Source organism: Vulpes lagopus, chromosome 11 (genome assembly GCF_018345385.1).
Source record: "Vulpes lagopus strain Blue_001 chromosome 11, ASM1834538v1, whole genome shotgun sequence".
NCBI lineage: Eukaryota > Metazoa > Chordata > Mammalia > Carnivora > Canidae > Vulpes > Vulpes lagopus.
Window position 1 is genome coordinate 27936407 of NC_054834.1, and position 18814 is coordinate 27955220.

Genomic DNA, 18814 nt, shown 5'->3' on the forward strand with positions numbered 1-18814 from the left:
AGGTATCACATGGTGTTGAAAGGACGGAGCTTTCTAAAATGTGTCCCGTGTAACCCACCACCTCACCTGCTCGGCAGGCAGGCCCGGACCGCTCGTGAGACTTCGTGTTGCATAAGTGACCTCAGGAGCCTGGGTAGTTGACATTAGCTGGCCACCAGGTCAAAACTGGCCCCTCTGGTCTGGATGCCAAGAGCTAGAATGTTGCCTCGCTTCCCCTCCGACTCCCCTGGAAAGGAATCTGGGAGGGAAGGCAAACACACCTGGCCCACACCCCTCGACTGTAAGGACAGTTTAACACGGAAACGCAGCTCGCTCCAAACTGCACGTAGGCCAACGAATGTTTAACTTCAGATTCCATCATTTGCCCTGTAAATTCTGCCCTAAGGGGGACAGTCAGCTGGAAGTCCCACCTGAGGGGAGGACACTGCCCAGGCCTCTCAGTTGCCGCCTGCCTGGTCCCTCCACGGGACTCCCCACACCCCGCCCTGGCTAGAGGTTGGATCTTCCAAGTACCCAGTTCGAGGTAACTCTTATTTTCCTTTACTGCTTGCAATTGCCCTCACCTCTGCTCAGATTTTCCTTTTCTTCTATTAGATTTTTATAATATCAATAAAGTGTTTTTTTCCCCTTTGAAACTGACGGCAGCTGTGAATCTTTTCTTTAGAACACACATCTGCCACTTCCCATGTGAGTTAAATAAACTCTGTAACATGTGTCCATTTTTACTTGGGTATCGACAAAAACCCTGTTCTTGGCCAAACTTTAGACAGCCTCTTCAGAGGCTTCTTTTCGAATAAGCCTCTTCCTTGGACGACTAGCCACTTTCAGCCAGGAGCTTGGCAAGTCCAGTTGGCCAGAATCTCCTCATCCCTGATTAACTTTCCCTCCACCGACCCCCTCATTCCTCCCCTGGCTGCAAATGTCCCCTCGTCCTAGCTGGATTCAGAGTCGAGCCCAGCCTCTCTCCAGTTGGGATGGTCTTCACATGTATTACAGTAGTCCTAAAAAAAAAAAAAAAGCTTCCTTACCATTTTTTTTTAAAGATTTTATTTATTTATGAGAAACACAGAGAGAGAGAGAGAGAGAGTGAGTCAGAGACACAGGCAGAGGGAGAAGCCGGCTCCATGCAGGGAGCCCGACGCGGGACTCGATCCTGGGTCTCCAGGATCAGGCTCTGGCTGAAGGCAGTGCTAAACCGCTGCCCTTCCTTACCATTTGAATAAGTGTTTGAATAATCATCTCTTCAGCAGTGGGAGAGTCGTAATTTCCCCTTTTTCTGAACATTGTACTTTAATAGGTGACTACTATTTTGGACACAGGAAACCATAAGTGCAAAAGCCTAAAAATGAGAAGGAGGGAGTTTGGGAAATTAAAAATGGATCAGTAAAGGGGCACCTGGGTGGCTCAGTGGTTGAGCACCTCCCTTTGGCTCAGACTGTAATCCCAGGATGCTGCATCAGGCTTCCTGTATCTCCCTCTGCCTATGTCTCTCCTGCTGTTTATGTCTCTCATGAGTAAATAAAATCTTAAAAAAAAAAGGGGGGGGGGGATCAGTAGAGCTAGCCAATTGGGTGAAGGGCATAGTGAGATAGGAGATGGGAGTGGTGAGCAGGTGCCAGGTAGTGAAAGACTTCCTAAGCTACATAAAAGGAGTGGATTTTATCCTGGGGGCAAGAGGAAGGTGGTAAAGTGCTGTAAACAGAGAATTCTTCCGTCAGAAGTTCACTCTGGGGGATCCCTGGGTGGCTCAGTGGTTTAGCGCCTGCCTTCTGCCCAGGACAGGATCCTGGAGACCCGGATCGAGTCCCACATCAGGTTCCCTGCATGAAGCCTGCTTCTCCCTCTGCCTCTCTGTCTCTCTGTGTCTGTCATGAATAAATAAATAAAAATCTTTAGAAAAAAAAAGAAAGAAGTTCATTCTGATGGGAACACAGAGCATTGACTGGAGTGGTCAAAACTGCAAGCAGGGACACCATTTAGGCAGGCACTTCAGAAATCCAGGAATGAGATGAAGTTCATGCAAAATAAGGCAATTTCAGTGGGACTAAGAGGAAAGAGGTTATCTTTGGGGACTTTACACGGCCAACAGGACCTGGTGATTGAATGACTGTGCTACTCAAGGAATCAGAGGACTCCCCGATTTCTATGCAGGAAAGAAAATGGAAGGGCGCCTAGGGTACTCAGTTGGTTGAGCATCCGACTCTGAGTTTTGGTTCAGGTCATGATCTCGGGGTGGTGGGACTGACCCCTACATTGGGCTCTGCACTCAGCAGGGAGTCTGGTTGAAATTCTCTTCCCCTCCCTCTGCCTCTCTCTCCACTGTCTCCTCTCCCTCATAAATATATCTTTAAAGAGAGAGAGAGAGAGAATGGAAATGTGGTTCTCCCAGAGGAACTGTGCTCCTCCATGGTGTTCAGTTCTTGTAAAACTGACTTTCATCTTCTTTCTTTCTTTTTTTTTTTTTTTAAGATTTTGTGTATTTATTCATGAGAGACACAGAGAGAGACAGAGACACAGGCAGAGGGAGAAGCAGGCTCCATGCAGGGAGCCCGATGTGGGACTCGATCCCAGGACCCTGGGGTCACAACCTGAGCCAAAGGCCGAAGCTCAGCCACTGAGCCCCCCAGGAGGTCCCAACACTTATCAAATCTGGGGACAACCGGGTGGCTCAGCCTTGGGCCCTGCTGAGCAGGGAGCCTGCTTCTCTCTCTCCCTCTGTTTGATGCTCCCCCTACTGTGCTCTCGCTCTCTCTCTTTGTCAAATAAATAAATAAAACCTTAAAAAAAAAAAAAGAGTAATTTAAATCTCTAATTAGTTTCTCAAGGAAACATCAGAGGCCGAGGCCCAGGGAGGGAGAGAAAATGGAGCAGGAGCACATTTAATGCACAGCCCAGTCTTTATTTTTTTTTTAAATTTTTTTTTTAACTTTTATTTATGATAGTCACAGAGAGACAGAGAGAGAGGCAGAAGGAGAAACAGGCTCCATGCACTGGGAGCTGATGTGGGATTCGATCCTGGGTCTCCAGGATCGCGCCCTGGGCCAAAGGCAAGCGCCAAACCACTGCACCACCCAGGGATCCCCAGCCCAGTCTTTAAAATCCTCTCTCCCATTCAGCATTGTCCATTGAGATGGAAGCTTCTCCATCCACCCTGCTTGGCTTCTTACAGTATTATCCTCCAGCTTCAAGTCTATTCACTTTACTTCTCTTCAGTTTTGCATAACAGAGAAGAGCCCTGGAGCTGACCCAGCAAGCAGAAATTCTCTCTTCCTCCATCACCATCCTACTCTCCTCGGGGGGCCTTGCAGTCTTACAGTCTATTTCTAGAAAAGGAAGCAGACACTTCCTCCAAGAATATTTCTGTGACCCTGTATTCCGTGCCAGGTGCCCCTCATCTACCACGCATCTGTCACACTGGTCTGGCATTCTGGTCTCACCTTACTGTCTCAGCCACCAGACTGTGAACTCTGAGGATGGGGACCACGTCTTCCCTTTTATCATACCTTGAACGTAACCCAGAACTCTTAGCACAACTTCTGCAAAATAGCTCATCTTAGATCTGACCCAGACAGTTCCCTCGTATAATTACTTTCTCATGCTAATGAAGGATGGTAAAGGGGGACCGGCAAGGAAGAGATTTAAGGGGAAGAGAAGCTGCATGTACTGACACTTAGAAGCCGCACACGGGGTCAAGCACTTACTTAAATTCTGACAACCTCTCCATAAGTCAGGTAGTAGTAATACCCATTTTACATGGGACGTCTAGGTGGCTCAGTGGTTGAGCATCTGCCTTAGGCCCAGGGTGTGATCTTGGAGTCCCAGGATCAATTCCTTGCATCAGGCTCCCTGCATGGGGCCTGCTTCTCCCTCTGCCCATGTCTCTGCCTCTCTCTCTCTTTCTTTCTCTCTGTGTCTCTCATGAATAAATAAATAAAATATTTTAAAAGGGGAGGGGAGAATCCCTGGGTGGCTCAGCGGTTTAGCTCCTGCCTTTGGCCCAGGGTGTGATCCTGGAGTCCCAGGATTGAGTCCCACATCAGGGTGGCTCCCTACCTGGAGCCTGCTTCTCCCTCTGCCTGTGTCTCTGCCTCTCTCTCTCTGTGTCCCTCATGAATAAATAAATAAAATCTTAAAAAAAAATTTTAAAATGCCTGTTTTACAGATAAAGAAACTGAGGCTCACAACAACCAAGTAATTTTTTTTTTATAATTTTTATTTATTTATGATAGTCACAGAGAGAGAGGGAGAGTGAGAGAGGCAGAGACACAGGCAGAGGGAGAGGCAGGCTCCATGCACCAGCCCAACGCGGAATTCGATCCCGGCTCCCCAAGATTGTGCCCTGGGCCAAAGGCAGGCGCCAAACCGCTGCGCCACCCAGGGATCCCAACAACCAAGTAATTTAAGATCACATCATTACATGTAAATAGCAAAGCTTAGATTCGGTTTGACTCCAAAAATCTGTGTCCTTTCTCTACATTGTGAGAGCGTGATTTGATTCCAGTGTATAACTCAAAGGCTTTATTTATTGAACAAACAAATGCAATAAATAGTCAATCCTCCATGGGAAACTAGGTCAATTTATATATTTTCTTCCGACTCATTTCCAGGCCAAGAAACTCATATTTTCAGCTTCTCAATGCTTATATGCATCTGCATTATCAAGAGAATGTGCTGGTGTATCTTTGTGAGGTTGGATGGGTGCATGTCCGAGTGTGTCACTGTTTCTGTACTTGTGTATTACTGGGTTCATATGGCCTGTGGCTGGTTTCCCAAAGACTGCGAGGAATGCCTTAAACATACTTCCTCTCCTCTGTTTCTTTCCTAAGATTACTTAAGTAATCTGGGCCTGTCCCTATAGAAAGTCCTTTCTGGGGAAATTGGTGGGGATTGATGGTACCCCCTCAGACCCCCCCCATCCCCACTCTGTTCCTCTCAGCCTTCCTCAGAGCAGTTTTAGAACTGGTGGTTTCCCTCAGAGGTCAGCTGGTTAGGTCTTGTTTTGGCCTCCCCTCTGGCAACAGTCAATGGGGAAGTATTCAGCTGGTTCAAGAGCATTCTCTCAGCCAATAAAATAATACATTGAATTCCATTCTCTTCCCCCCACAAAGCCCTGACCAATGAGATGCTGGTATTTCTCCCTTACCGTCCATCTGATATTTTAGAGACTAAATACAGTAATACTACATAGAGGTTAAAGAACTGGGGCTCAGGTTGGAGTAGGAGTAAACAAGAGTAGCTCACCCCAGAAACCTGGCTTTCTCATCCCCACCGCAAAAATAGAGGTTGGACAATTGCCCAGATTTCCTCTGTGCTCACCATGGAGGCAGAGAATGTGAGTGAGGAGAAGAAAGGGCTTAAAGAAATTGGCTCTGTTCAGTTATTGTCCTACCTCCCTACACCCAGCCCCCATGCACAACACTTACCGTCCCATAAAATGGGTGTCTGCTGGAGCTTCCCCAAGAATAGGGCCCTCACTGCCCCCCCCCCCACCCCGGCAGTCCCTGATTGGTTTTTCTTCCTCTCATCATTTTTCCCTTTTCCCTCTAAGACCAGATACTTGAGCTGTCTGGGTGCCTACTTCTTTCCTGTTAGGCCTGTTTCTCCTCCAATTGCTCGCCCAGACCCCAGCACAGGCCCGTGACTAGGCCAACTGGGGAGAGACACAGCGCTCATGTTGGCTCTTGCAGGGAGGTATGAACTCCCCCCATCCCAACAAGCGCTGGCTGGACTCCTGAGTTCAGGACATTAGGCCGAGTCTATATCCCGGGTACAGGAAGGGTGGTATGGGGGAGAGCATTCCAGAAAGGGGTCGGGCCTTGCCTGGGATTGAAGGCGTGATGCCCATCACTTCGCTTTGAGGAGCTGGCCCTCTGTCCTCCCCTCACTGTATGCCTCCATGCACACACACACCCCCAATCACAGACGTGGCTGCTGAGCTCAATCCCTTTCTGGGAAAAACTACTTCTTTTTTTTTAAGACTTTATTTTTTCATTTTATAGAGAAAGAGAGAGAGAACGAGCAGGGGGAGGAGCAGAGGGAGAGGGAGAAGGAGACTCCCTGCTCAGCAGGGGCCCCAACATGGTGTTGGATCCCAGGACCCCGGGATCTTGACTTGAGATCCTGAGACTCACGCCTCCCTTACCCTCCTGGCCATGAAGTCTGGCCTTGGCCTCCCACAGATCTGTCCCTTATCATGCGGTTCTTTGTATCTCTCGTTGCTTCTCTTTACAGGGGTGCAGCGTCCTCACTGTGTGTACCTGGCACAAGGCGCGGGCCTCGGTGCCCTGACTGTGTATACCTGGCACAAGGCGTGGACCTCGGCTCACCGTCCCCTGAGCTCACAGTCCTGAGATCTGTAAACCCACTCTTGGTGGCCTGGCTTTGCTAGCTCCATGCAACAGTTGGGGACCCCTTGGGCCTTGTCTGTCTCCTGTTCATGCCTCCTCCAGGCTGGCCGACAGGAGGAGGGGGGCGAGCCCAGGAGCCCGGGCTTCAGGGGGAGCACTGGAGAGAAGGGAGGGTCCCGTTGCCGCCGAGCCCAGGGAGGAGGCAGAGTGCAGCACTGCCCAGTGCAGGAGGTACAGGACTCGGTGAGAAGCACCCAGCCCCGGGGGCGCAGCGCCCAGTGCTCCCACAGGCTCCTCGACCCCGCCCCCCATGATCACAGACACTCCAGAGTGAAGCCCCCAGCTCCCCCACCCCCTGGCTGTGCCCCCATCTCAGGGAGTCTTCACCCAGGCTCCCCCCCACCTCTGTACCCAGGCCCTTTCTTGGTCCCCAGAGGTCCTACTGTTGCCGTTTGGGCAGGACCCACCGGCCGGCCACCCGTCCCAAACCCCGTGGCCTTCCCGCGTGCCCCTTAGGTGTAGTGGAGCCTGGAGCCCCGCTAGCACCCCCTGCCCTTCCCCTCGGGTGGTCCGGGTTGCCCGCCCCCACGCCGTCCCTCTTGCCCCCTGGGCTGCCCCCTACCAACCCAGGTCCCGCTCCTCTTTATTAAATCCTGTCCTAAGGTCATGTCTTCCAAGAAGGCTGCTGTGTTTACACTGGCTGACCCGACCTCACCAGGAGGCAGCAGGGGGACCTCCCACGGGGCTCAGCTCAGCCTTCATCGGATCATTTGTCCCGCCCCCCCCCTCCCCCGACGACCCAGTGGGGCCCTGACACACACCATCTCCCTGACACCACCAACTAGTAAGACGCTGAACCCCGGCTCAGACGCGGCCCCCAGACTCCCCCGTGCAGTGCTCTCCCTCTGCCGCTGGCCCCAGGGCCCCCTAGAACTCTCGTGGCTAAGTGCAGGCTTGTTCCTTTGCACGGTCTTTCTCTTACCAATTGTGCTTATAGCCCAGTACTTATGACTTCTCTGATGCCTGGAGGTCTCTGGGGATCGGGATGTGACCCTCCTTTGTCTGACGCTGTCCTGCCAACCGGAGGAATGTGGCCTGGGGCCGAGGGAGGCACCACTGGTGCGGGCAGTGCCACCTTCCGGGGCTCTGGGAACCCCAGGGGTCCGCGGAGTGGGTGGCGAGGTGATGACAGGTCTAAGGGCGGCTGTGACTGCTGGGCGCCGACCCAGTGCCAGGCGTTGTGCTAGTTCTTTATTTACATTATTTAGGCCTCATAACACATTTCCAAGGGAGGTATTGTTATTGGCAAACGAGGAAACTAATGTTCAGAGACGGGGAGCCAGGGTGCAACCCACATCTCTCTGACTCCAAAAGGAGCACATAAATAGCAAAATTCAATATATATTTTAAAAATATGATAATCCCTTACTCCCTGAAGGCCTATCCAACCCTCAACTCTTCCTTTCCTAGAAAACAGAATTCAGGGAGAGGAAGACAGGGCAGGATGTACCTCATACACAAATACACACACACACACACACACACACACTCACATACACACAGATCACTTATGCCTATCGCCACCACCCTGGATTTCCTAGCCAGGGTGAGGGTTATGAGGGGTGGAAGTCAGTTTCCCCAGGACCCTAGCCCTCATCCCCTTCCCTGGTGCTAAATAGAAGTGAATAAATACTAAATAAATACAACTGCCCTCCCCTCTGGCTTCCCCCTCCCTCCTGTGACCAGCAGGGCAGAGGGGGCAGTTTAGAGAGGGGACTGTCCTCCAGCCCCATCCGTCCACCACCCGTCACTGCCGTCCAGGGCAGAAAACCAGGGCAGGGCCAGCCTGCGCATCAGGGCAGGGATGAGGGCAGGCCTCATCCTCTCCGCCCCTCCCCGCGGTGTCCGTGTGTCCATGTGTCCGTGGAGGCAGCTGCAGGAGCCACCTCCTTTTCCCTGCTCAGTCCGAGGCCCCGGTGCCCAAAAAGGGCAGCGGGGATGATGGGGTTATTTCCTGCCCGCCCAGGGGCGCCGCCGGAGGATCTCCAGAATCTGCGCCTTGCGCTGCAGCCAGTCCTGGGGCGTGGGACGGGCTGTGGCTGGGGCTGGTCGAGGGACGAAGAAGCTGTACCGCAGGCGCGCGTTCTGGGGGTTGCCCGCGACCAGGACCTGCAGCGTTAAGGGCTGGGCCAGCGGCCCGTGGCCCGACAGCGTCTCAGAGGCTGCAGTGGCCCCACTGTAGCGGAGACTGACTGCCCCGGGCAGTACCACATCTGTGGGAGAGGGCATTAGCGTGTATTCACCGTTGAGGGCGTAGGAGCCATCGGGGAGCTTCAGGGCCAGGTAGAGGCTCCGGAGCCCGGGGGTCCCCTGCTGCCGGACGAGGATATGCGTGGCCCCCGCGGGGATAGTGACCACATTGTTGTATCCGTACCTGTGTGGAAGGAGAAGAGGGGCGGCTCAGCACCTTCCCGAATCCCCCGGCCTTTCTGAGCTGCGTGTGTGACTTTGAGTGCAAGTTTGTGTGTGCAGAGAGTTGTCTCCCCAAACCCGCGTGAGGTGTCCAGCCTACATGTTAGCTCCATGCAAACGCACTCACTCTCCTCCCTCTCGGCTCCAGGCCTTCACAGGCCTTCACGGCTGGGGGCCCCTTTACTGAGGTGCTGGCCTAAGCCTGCCTCTTTGGGGGTGGTCCAACTCCCCCTCTCCCTCCAGGAGCAAGTCACCCCCTGGGGAAGCCTTCCCTGATGCCCCCCAGGCCCTCACGGCAGCCCCAGGGTGACACCTGTTGAACAGGTGGGACACTGTGCTATAACTACTCATCCGTCTCCCCCACTAGAGGACAGAGTGTCACGTCCACGTCTGTAGCCCCCGGGTCAGCGAAGAGGAAATAAATAGTGAATGAACCTGAATTTTCTGAAGGAGCCAGACTGCTTACTGCAGCTAGAACCATCCCCACCGCACACCATGCACTTGTCAAACTTCTTTTTGGAGCCAATGACACGGTCACAGCCAGCATGGATGCAGCGACCCTGGACACACACCGAGGAGCTGTCCGGGGAACAGGGAGTCCCGTCTACCACCTGCCAAGAGAAGGAGCAGTGCAAAGGGTTCTTCTCTTCCTAAGTCGGGAGGGTTGGTGAGCCCGACGCGACCCGCAGCCTGCCAGGGAGGGACGTCATAAAGGCTGGGTGGGAGGGGAGGTAGATGGGGTGTGGGGTGAGCCCCAGCCACGCTAAGGGGTAATAATCCCAACGAGAGTAGAAATTTTAAAGGCCATCATCTTCAGAACGCTTGCTCTGAATCAGGCGCTGTACTAAGTCCTTTAGAAGCTAGGATATAAATCTTACAACCGCCGTTTGAGGTTTCTAGAGACAGAACACTGAGGTTTAGAAAGATGAAGAGACTCTCCCAAAGCTGGGACAGCTGGCAAACAGAGGAGCCAAGATGAAACTGTGGGTCTGACTCTCAACACCAGCCCTGAACCTGGACGGAAAGGACCCAGATGGACGCTAGAGGGCAGCCGACGTGTAAGATTTCTCCCCAGGGTCGGGCCGCAACGTCTGATAGGGCTTGTTCTTCCCAAAGCCTTCGACATTCGGCCCTATCCCAGACAGGGAGTCTGGGGACACCACTGCCTCCAGGAGGCCTGTCCAGTGAGGAACTGGCCTTCCATGAGCCGAACGAGGCCTCCCCTGTAATTGATAGAGGAGCCCACAGAAGGGTCAAAGACTTGCCCAAAAGGCCACGTCCGTTCTCACGAAGTAGAGACGTGGGAACTGGGAGATGGGAAGGGAGAGAAAAGAAGCCAAGGGAAATGGGATGGGCTAGAGCTGCCTGGCTGGTGACTTATCCAGAGTCTGGGGCTCGTTTCCCAAATGCCTGCAGATGGTGAGTGTGAGTGGACCCTACGCTGGCCTGACGTGGCTGTGGGGGCGCCGGCCACGGTGCTGCTTTGAGGGATCTTGGTCATCAGAAAGTTGGGGGCTTCGGGAAAGAGCGAACGCAGACAGTGCCCAAGCATCTGGCCCTCACCCGTGGCTCCAGCACATAGTAGTAGCCCAGGGCCCGGGCCTGGCAGGTGAGTTTGCACTGGTCCCGGGGTGCCACACCGGTGTAGCGCGGGACCCAGTCCATGGGCCCCGGGAAGCTCTTGAAGAGGTCAGTGCGGTGGTTGTAAGCAGCACACTGCTCCTCACGGAAGGTCAGTGCTGTCGGGGTAAGAACGGCCAGTCAGAGCCCTGTCCTCATGACGTCCCACGCGAGCCCCTCCACCGGAGCCACCCAGACCTCAGGGCAGTGTGGCACCTCGCTCCCCCATAGACTGCCAGAGAAGGTTCCTGAAGGGTGACGTCACTCCCCTCAACAGCAGGGATAGTCTCTACACTCAAGGGGACAACAGTTCCTGCTAGACCACCCCCCGATGGCTTCTGTCCCTCCCATGCCTCACCTGAACCAGTCGGGCAGTCCTGGGTGTTGCAGGAACGGAAGCGGGTGCGGCGGCCCTCACAGTACTTGCCACCGTTCCGCGGGACGGGCCTTGTGCAGTCCCGGGAGGAGAACTGGACACCGCCCCCGCAGCTCCGAGAGCAGTCGCCCCACGGTCCCCAGGGACCCCAGCCACCAGCCTGTGGGATCTGCAGAAACACAGAATGGGAGGGTGGGATAAGTCCATGCTCTCCTGGGCTCAGGGCCGGCCCCGCTCCTCCAGGCCCGCTGCCCCATCCCTGCCCTGGCATCTCACGTTGAAGTCCTGCAGCTGGTCCACATGGAGGCAGCGGCCACCCATGCAGGCCTGTGCTGGCCCACAGGGGGTGCCGTCGGCCCAGGGTGAATGCTTGGTCTGGCACATGGCATGGCCATTGAGATGGCCAGAGCACCAGAGGGCAGCACAGGGCGGCGGCAGCTGCGGACAATGGCGTGAGTCGGGCCCGAAGGTCAGCTGGCACTGGCGATCAGCGTCATAGTCCTTGCCGGGGAAAGTCATAGGCAGATGCAGGGGAGCCTCTGGCTTGTCTAAGAGACAGTGCCCTGGGAAGGAGGTAAGGGTAGGAAGTCAGCAAGGGGCTGAGGGAACAGTCTAGATGGCTAGCGGAAAGCCTGGCCTCCCCAGGGTCTGATGGATCCTAGAATCCAAATCCCGGGGCTGGAAAAAGCTTCAAGTAGCAGATACAACTTCTTGGGCACTTATTATGTGATGGGCACTGGCTAATGGCCTGACCAACCCCTCTGGGTTACCCATGGCAAATGCCCACGAGGGGGTTTCCGTTATTATGCCTTACAGGTCAGCCACGCGGAGGTGAAGAATCCTCCAGGCACGTGTCTACACACGTCCAAAGAACAGAATCAGGATAGGGATCCCAACTACTAAGTCTTCCTACCTGTTCTAACCGACTACAGAGCTCTCGAGTCTGCCCAGCGGTAGCCATCCTGCCAGGCTTGCACACCCCGGGTGACAGGCAGTCACCTCCTTCACAGCCAGCCCTTTCTCCGGTGAAGAGCTTTGACCCTTAGAAGGTCAGATGGAGCTCTACTCCACCGAGAGTGGCCTGCCTTGGCCTGCCTCGGCCGTGCCAATCGTGCGAGAGGGAGTGGGAACCACACAAAGGCAGAAGCGTCTCGCACCCCATCCCACACTGCAGAGGAAAGCCAGGTGAGGAGCCACGGGGACCGTGCAGAATGCAGCAGGAGAGAGGACCATGGGCAGGCGGGAGTGGAGCGCCCCACAGGGAACAGGAGCGCTATCTACTTACCATAGCCGTTGTCCAGGAACTCGGTGATGAAGTGGGCACTACAGGGGGACCAGGGCTCCTCAGGGTCCACATGAGCCATGACAGGAGCCATGACATGGCGGGAGGTGCTCCCAGGCCCATTGAGATCAGCACATGACTTTGAGTTGTCATGGAGCATGTTGAAGACGTGGCCTGTGAGAGCAAAGGCTTTGCTAGGGCCCGAGGGTCCCATCTCTGTGCCTTCAGGGGGCTTCAAGCCCATGAAGGGCATGCAGGGCCATCGCAGTGGACGGTCAGATCCATTCCCTGTCCTGCCCTCCCCCCCATCTCCTTCTGGAGCTCTAGGGCTCCTCAATATGCGGCCCCTGCTGCTCTGTCTCTGCTGCTCCCCAGACACACTCAGGGCACCTCCCTCCCCACTCCTCCTGTAGCCAACATTCCTAACCCTGAGCCCCCCCCAATTCCATCACTGACCCTTAGGAATAGTATCTCTCTCAAAATTGTGCCCTCCCCCCACCACACACACAAAGGGTTCACAGTAAATGTCCACACACTATCTCATTTAATAGAAAAATCTGAATGTTAACGCCCACAGCAAAGAAGGATAAGACCCCTAGGCCTAGGCCTGGGGAGGAGGGAGCACTACCTTGTGACCCCCATTTGCCTTCTAGTGGTCTCCCTGTCCCCTGATACCTCTCTCACCCATCCCGGTTGCCCCACAGCCCTACTCCCACGTTACCCAGTTCATGAGCAGCAGTGAAGGCCGACTGAAGCCCATCATCCTCCACAACAGCACAGCTCCGAGCCGGGTCACACACAGTGCCCACGTCGGCCATGCCCAGAGTGTCACAAGTAGACACCCCGCACAGGTCCTGTGGAGAGGGATCGTAGAAGATGCGTGAGGAACTAAGACCCCAGGGCCACCGGGGATGAGAGCTGGGTCAGTGGGGACCTGGGCACTGAGTGCGCCGTCAGGGCCCGGATGGCAGTGTGGCTGGGGCCAGGTGCCATGTTGAACAACTCCAAGGGCACCATTTCTAGCACAGTGCACACGCGGTTGCTTCTGGGAGTTGGGCAGCGCCTGGCCTAGGGGGCTATCGGGGCCTCACCTGCCGGGTGAACAGAATGGCCGTGTCAAAGTGGTCAGGGTCCGAGTCCTCAGGGGTGTTGAGTCCTCGCTGCCAGGCGCAGAAACTGCGCAGGGTCTGGGCGGCGCTGGGCCCCACTTGGGGCCCTTCCTCGCCGGGCCCCAGAATCACGAGCCGAGTCACCACCAGGCTGACGGGGTTGCGGATGCTTGGGTGCTTGAAGGCCTTGGCTGCCGCGGCCATGACCGTCAGCAGGTAGCGCTTCAGGCCTGCGCCGTGAAATGCTGCCATCTTGTCGTCGGCCACGACCAGAGTCTCCACAAATCGACTCAGTGAAGCAAAGCGCTGGATTGGAAGAAGGAGGGAGCGGCGTGAGGTAGCCTCCGGGGCCGTGGCCCCCTCCCGCTCCCCGTCTTCCTGGGCCGCAGAGCCCACGGCATTCCTGGCGGGTAGCCGGGCCCTCCCCCAACCCCGGGCCCAGGGCGCTCTGGCGACTCTAGACTCAGCTGTTGGTTCTGAGAAGGGGAGGGGAAGGGGATGCCACGTCCCCGGGCTGCTGCGGAGCCCCAGAGGTGAACGGCAGCTGGGACTGCCTCTGGGAGGGGCTCCGGGGTCCCCCAGGCCCGAGTGCGCTGGGGCCTGCAGCGGTGCAGCTAGAGGGCCGGGCTGCAACGTGTCTGCCCTGTGTGGTTGGAGTAACAATTCAGTCAGCAGCTAGGGCCGGGGCCAGATCTCAGCGTGGCGGGTGTGGAGGGTGAGCGGCTGGTCTGGATTAGAGCTGGAGAGGGAGGGGGTAGAAGGGAGAGGCAGGGAGGGGGAGGGAAGGAGGGAAGGATGGAGTGTCAGGCAGCCCTGCAGTCGGTCCGCAGTGTGGGAAGGGGACCGGCTGGGGGAGGTATGGGACGCCTCTCCTCCCCGTCCACTTTTGCCCTACTTTGCAGTTTTGCCACAACTATTTCGAAGGCAGCACCAGGAGCCAGAGGCCAATCCCTTGGGCTTCAAACCTCCCTCCTTTAGCTGGCGGTGGGGGTTGAAAATCAAATTGGGGGCACAGCAAAGAGTCAAGGCCAAGGGAGCGGTTAGGAAAGCCTCATGGCAGGAGGTGGTGCCAGCAGAATGTGGCGGCCAAGCAGGGTCGGGGTGGGCAGAGGGGTGGGCACTCCCAGCCTGGAGTCTCTGGCCCCTCTGGGAACCCTCCTTGGGACCAGCAGCCTGGCCAGGGGCAGGGCTGGGGCAGGGAGAAAGCAGAGCCTTCCCAAGGAACGAGGCTGGCGGGGGGAGGAGAGGCAGGCAGGAGGCAGGGATGCAGCAGGATGGCCAGCAGTGGAAGTGGGTGGAGAGAGGGTGAATGGGGGTCAGTAGGACACGCATGGCGGGAGGACGCTGCAGGACAGACTCCAGGGCTGCCTACCTTGGCTCTTCGAGGGCTGGGGCTGGGATTCCCGGGGGGAGCCTTGACGTTGCACATGGGGCCCTGGCCGCTGGCAGGACTCTTCCGGCGTAGGATGTGAGCCCCGGGCCCTCCGGCGGAGTTCAGGGAGCCCCCCTCCAGGGGCTGGATGTGCAGTTCGGTCCCCCGGTACTGCAGCACCCCTAGCAGGGCTCCCCCGTCCCAGTGCAGGGACGCCACCGACTCCGGATCTCCGTTGATGCTGCCGGTGAGGTAGGTGCCCGGCTCTGCGCCCCCCAGCAGCTCAGGTGCGCGGCCCAGGTACTGCACCGTCAGCCCCTCGACCCGCACGCCGGGGTCCTGCTCCAGCTCTAGCAGCAGCGTCTCCCCGAAGGCGGGCAGGCGGCACAGAAGCCGGGCGGGGGCGCCCAGCCCCGGCGGGACGCTGCCGTTGAGCCGCTCGGGAAACACGATCTCCTCCTCCCGGGGGAGGGGGCCGGCCGGGTGGCCCGAGGGCAGCAGGGCGCTCAGCAGCAGCAGCAGCAGCAGGCACGCCGCCGGCTGGGCCATAGGCAGTGCGGGCAGCGGCAGGCGGGGCCCGGCGCCCCACGGCCAGCACCCCGCCAAGCCCCTCCGGGGCCGCGGGTCCGTCGGGGCCATGGCACTGGCGCCGCGGCCCAGGAGGGATGGAGGCCGGCTGCGCACCAAGTTCTCTCCGCCCCGGCTTTGGAAAACTTCTCTCCACAGCCTGGGGGCTCGGACTTGTGCCAGGGTCAGAGGCAGAGTTTGCACGGGGGGCTGGGGACCGTCCAAGGAGATGGAGGGAACCTGGCCCTTCGGCTGTGGAGAGGCGCCCGGTGGCCTGGCTCCTCCAAACTCCTCTCGCACCCCCTCCTCTCCCGGGTCTTTGTCTCCCCCTGCCCGTGCCTCCTGCAGCCCCTCGGGCCTCCCTGTGCCCCTCACACTGTCTGGCCTTCCTCTGGGCCTGCCCTGTCTCTGGCTTCGTCCGCTGTGCCTTTGTCTCTGTCTCTCCCCTCCTCTCTTGCCCGTGTCTATGTGTCTGTGGGTCTCCCCGTGGGTCCTTCCCAGCCTCTCTCCGCGCGCCAGCGCTTTTAAGCATCTCGAGCTTCTGCGATTGGCTGAGCTATAAGCCATTCAGCCAGGAGCTCTGTTGGTAGGACTTAGATGGTGTCTCATTGCTTCCCAAAAATCCCAGTTTTGTTTTCCTTTAAAAAAATAATGGGACTTGCCCAGGGGAGGAGAATCTCCAGCAGCCGGATGGATCATAGGCACTGGGCCAGCTGATGACATAGCCTTTCCCCAAACCCCACAGTCGGCTCTCAGCTGTCTCTTTCCCTTTTTGGTGGGACAGAGCCCCAGGAGGGGTAGGAAGTCAGGGAAAGGGCCTGGTCAACACGCACAGAAAGGCCGCGGTCCCAGGAGAATTCTCGCTCTCATTCTCTAACCTGGCACGGCCTCCCTTTTCTCAGGGCTTCCTCGCGCTGCCCTCTGCCCCTAGAGGCTGGTTTCTAGAGCCCAGGCAACTGAGTGAACTGCCAGGGAAAGACCCTAGGGAGCAGGTAAGGAAGCACCCAGAGGGCAGAACAAAGAGAGGAGGTGGCTGGACCTGGACCAAGCGGTGGGAGAGCGAGCAGGCTGCAGGGATATGGGGCAGGCGAGGAGACAGGGATCAGATGGCTTACTGCCCAAAGGTAGGATGAGTCTGCTTAGAATGGGCAGGCACACGCAGCAGGCAGGGGAGAAGGCAGGAGGGGTTAAGGACTTTTCCTTTTACAGAAGGAAGATCAGGGTGGCACCTCTTTTTCTTTAACAGCCTTCTCCTGCAGGCTCCCCGTTCCTGAGTTACCACTACCCACCCCCTCCAAAGCCCCAAAGCCCAGAACAGCCAATCCGCCTCCATTCCCCCCCAGGGCTCCCCCTCCCCACTTCCTGACTCCCCATTTCCCTGGCCCCGCTCCCGGTAGCTTCCCCCAGGCTCTTGGCCCTGTTCCTACCCACTCCTAACTGCCCTGAACCCTCCCCCAGCCTCAAGTCAGCCAGCCCCCAGCACAGAAAGACTTGCTCTCTTAGGAACCCAGATGCACCCAAAGTGAATCCATCCTAGGGAATCCCCACCTGACTCGCTCTTGGCCCCACCTTGCCCTGAGAACGTAATGGTTCCTGGAATAGCTAGTAATCTTTTATTTCTCATTCCCCCTGGGACATGGAGAAGATGAAGGCTGCATCGTGTACCTGGGGAAATCAGAGCATTGAGAGACAGGAACCCAGGGCCTGAGGTTGGGGAGCACGCCTGGGGGGGTGGGGGAGAGGTAGTGGTAGGAGAAGGAAGCCAGATGATTCCCTAGGTTTGGTCCTGGACCTTCTGGATGAGAGACGAGTCAGCAAGGAGGTTTTGGGGGTGGACTCTCGGGGTAAGGAAGTAAAGGGTACAGAAATAGGGGCAATGGTCTGCCCACTCCATGCGAGGGCCACTCCTTTCCCCAGGATATCCCCAGGAAAGAGAATGCAGTCAGCGGTCCCCTTCCTTTCCCAGAGGCAGATCACCTGCCCCTACTCCCATTCCTCTACCCACTCTCTGCCTTGTCACCTCCTGTGTCCCAGATCATATCCGCCCGATTGCTTCCTTTCCCCCTCCCTTCCTGCTCAGGTCCTGAATACCTGCCTTGGTGCCCACTACTTCCTGAGTCGCCCACCAAGGCCAGACCTACCTCTTGACCCACCATACGCCCTGACTTTGGTCCTAACTCTGGAGGGGGTTGGGGCTGCAGGAGCCAGACAAAGGAAAGGAGACCAGAAGGGGCAGGGGCAAGAGGAGCTATCACCAGAGGACTCTTACTGTGCCTTTCCAACCCCCCATCTGAGATGAGGACAAAGGGGGTGACTAAACAGTGAGAGACAAAGGGCCTTAGAGTTCCAGCAGCAGTGTGTGGGGGTGTCGGCTGCAGGGAGAAGGCACAAAAGATGCAGTGTCCTAGGTAGCCCCCCGGGAGCCCTCACCCTGGTCCCAGCTCAAGCTGCCTCCAGGGCCTAGCAGCCCAGACTCCATCCTGACTTCTCCCAGGCTGCATTCTGCCAAATGAACGCAGCCCCCCACCTCCCACCTCCCGTTCACCGTGTTCCAACTACAGAGGGGGAGAAGCCCCAGGGGAAGAGTGGAGGAATGGAGGGAGGCAGGGAGGCAGAGCCTCTGCCGGGCTGTGCGGGCTGCCCAGTCCACCGCAGCCCGGTCAGTTCCCACAGCCAGGGATAAGGCCCCACCCTTTGGGATCCTTCCCATTAGGTCAACTCCCAGGCTAGAAGTCTGGCCTTCTTCTTCTCCATGGCAAAGAATTCCCCGTCTCCGCCACTTCCCTGGTCTGTGTGCCCCACCCTGCTGCACTGCTGGTGGGCTGTCTCGGGGACCCTGTCTGGGGGGAGATCTGGGGAAGGCCTCTTTCCAGGCTCCCAGTGGGAGGCTTGTGCAAACTCAACGGGTGGCCCAGCTGGAGCCGGGCTTGGAGGGACGGGCAGGGGACAGGAACCGGCCTCCCAGGCTGCACAACTCTTGGTCTCTTCCATACAGCACTGGGATGGGACTCCTGGCAGCCCGCCCTCCCTATGCTGTCGCCACTGGCCAGGACTAAGGCAGGGTCAGAAGGACCGGAGGGCAAGAGGGCGTGACCCAGGGCGGAAGTGGGCAATGATGCATCTCCAGGGACGCTTCCCGGCTCCGGCTCCATCGTCCTGCAGCTTCCGGAAGCCCGGCGGGGCTCGGGATCACCCCGAGGGGCCCTCCCCTCCTGCCTGGGCTGAGGTGGCTCCTCTATCCGGCGGCCTGCTCCAGTGCTGGTGGCCTTGGCGTCCTCCTCTTCTCGCCTTCGGGCTTGGCGGGAGCTCTCAGACCCGCCCAGCGCCGCCTGGGCCCCCATCCCTAACCCACTGGGGCCATCTGGAAATTAGCTGGCGGTCCCCGCTCCCAAGCATTTGGCAAAGCCTGGGGCTGCGCCGGGAGGGCCGGGCTCCGCCGCCGCCGCCGCCGGGAGCGGGCGGCCTCGGGCGCGGGGTTCGGGCGGGCGGGGAAGCGTCGGGGCGAGCGGAGGCGCGAGCCGCACGTCTCTCCCGCTCCGGCCCCAGCAGGTCGGGCTCGAGCGGCGAGAAGAAGCGAGAGCGCGCAGGCGCAGAGCGCGCACGGTGCCGGCTCGCGGCGGCCACCCTGCCAGCTTCCAAGAGGGCGGCCCCGTGTGCCGAATAGGCAGG

At 57.6% G+C, this 18814-nt stretch overlaps 1 protein-coding gene across 1 annotated transcript; it reads right to left on the minus strand.

Annotated features, from left to right (window-relative positions):
- Positions 1-6013: 6013 nt before the first annotated feature.
- On the minus strand, positions 6014-18671 carry ADAMTS4 (ADAM metallopeptidase with thrombospondin type 1 motif 4). The gene is made up of 9 exons (XM_041722118.1): positions 14579-18671; positions 13189-13512; positions 12819-12951; positions 12101-12271; positions 11092-11378; positions 10798-10984; positions 10383-10558; positions 9255-9430; positions 6014-8781 (listed from the first exon to the last, which is right to left on the minus strand). The coding sequence occupies exons 1-9, from the start codon at positions 15710-15712 to the stop codon at positions 8355-8357; spliced, it is 3015 nt and encodes a 1004-aa protein (XP_041578052.1). The 5' UTR covers positions 15713-18671; the 3' UTR covers positions 6014-8354.
- Positions 18672-18814: the final 143 nt, after the last annotated feature.

Bases quoted from the DNA above. Each gene is read 5' to 3' on its own strand.
- ADAMTS4 (XM_041722118.1), bottom strand. From the start codon at position 15,712: ATGGCTTATAGCTCAGCCAATCGCAGAAGCTCGAGATGCTTAAAAGCG. The intron at 13,513-14,578 runs GTAGGCAGCCCT...CTTCCAATCCAG, and splicing joins CCAGCCCTCGAAGAGCCAAG to CGCTTTGCTTCACTGAGTCG. The intron at 8,782-9,254 runs GTTCATTCACTA...CCTTCCACACAG, and splicing joins GGCTCCTTCAGAAAATTCAG to GTACGGATACAACAATGTGG.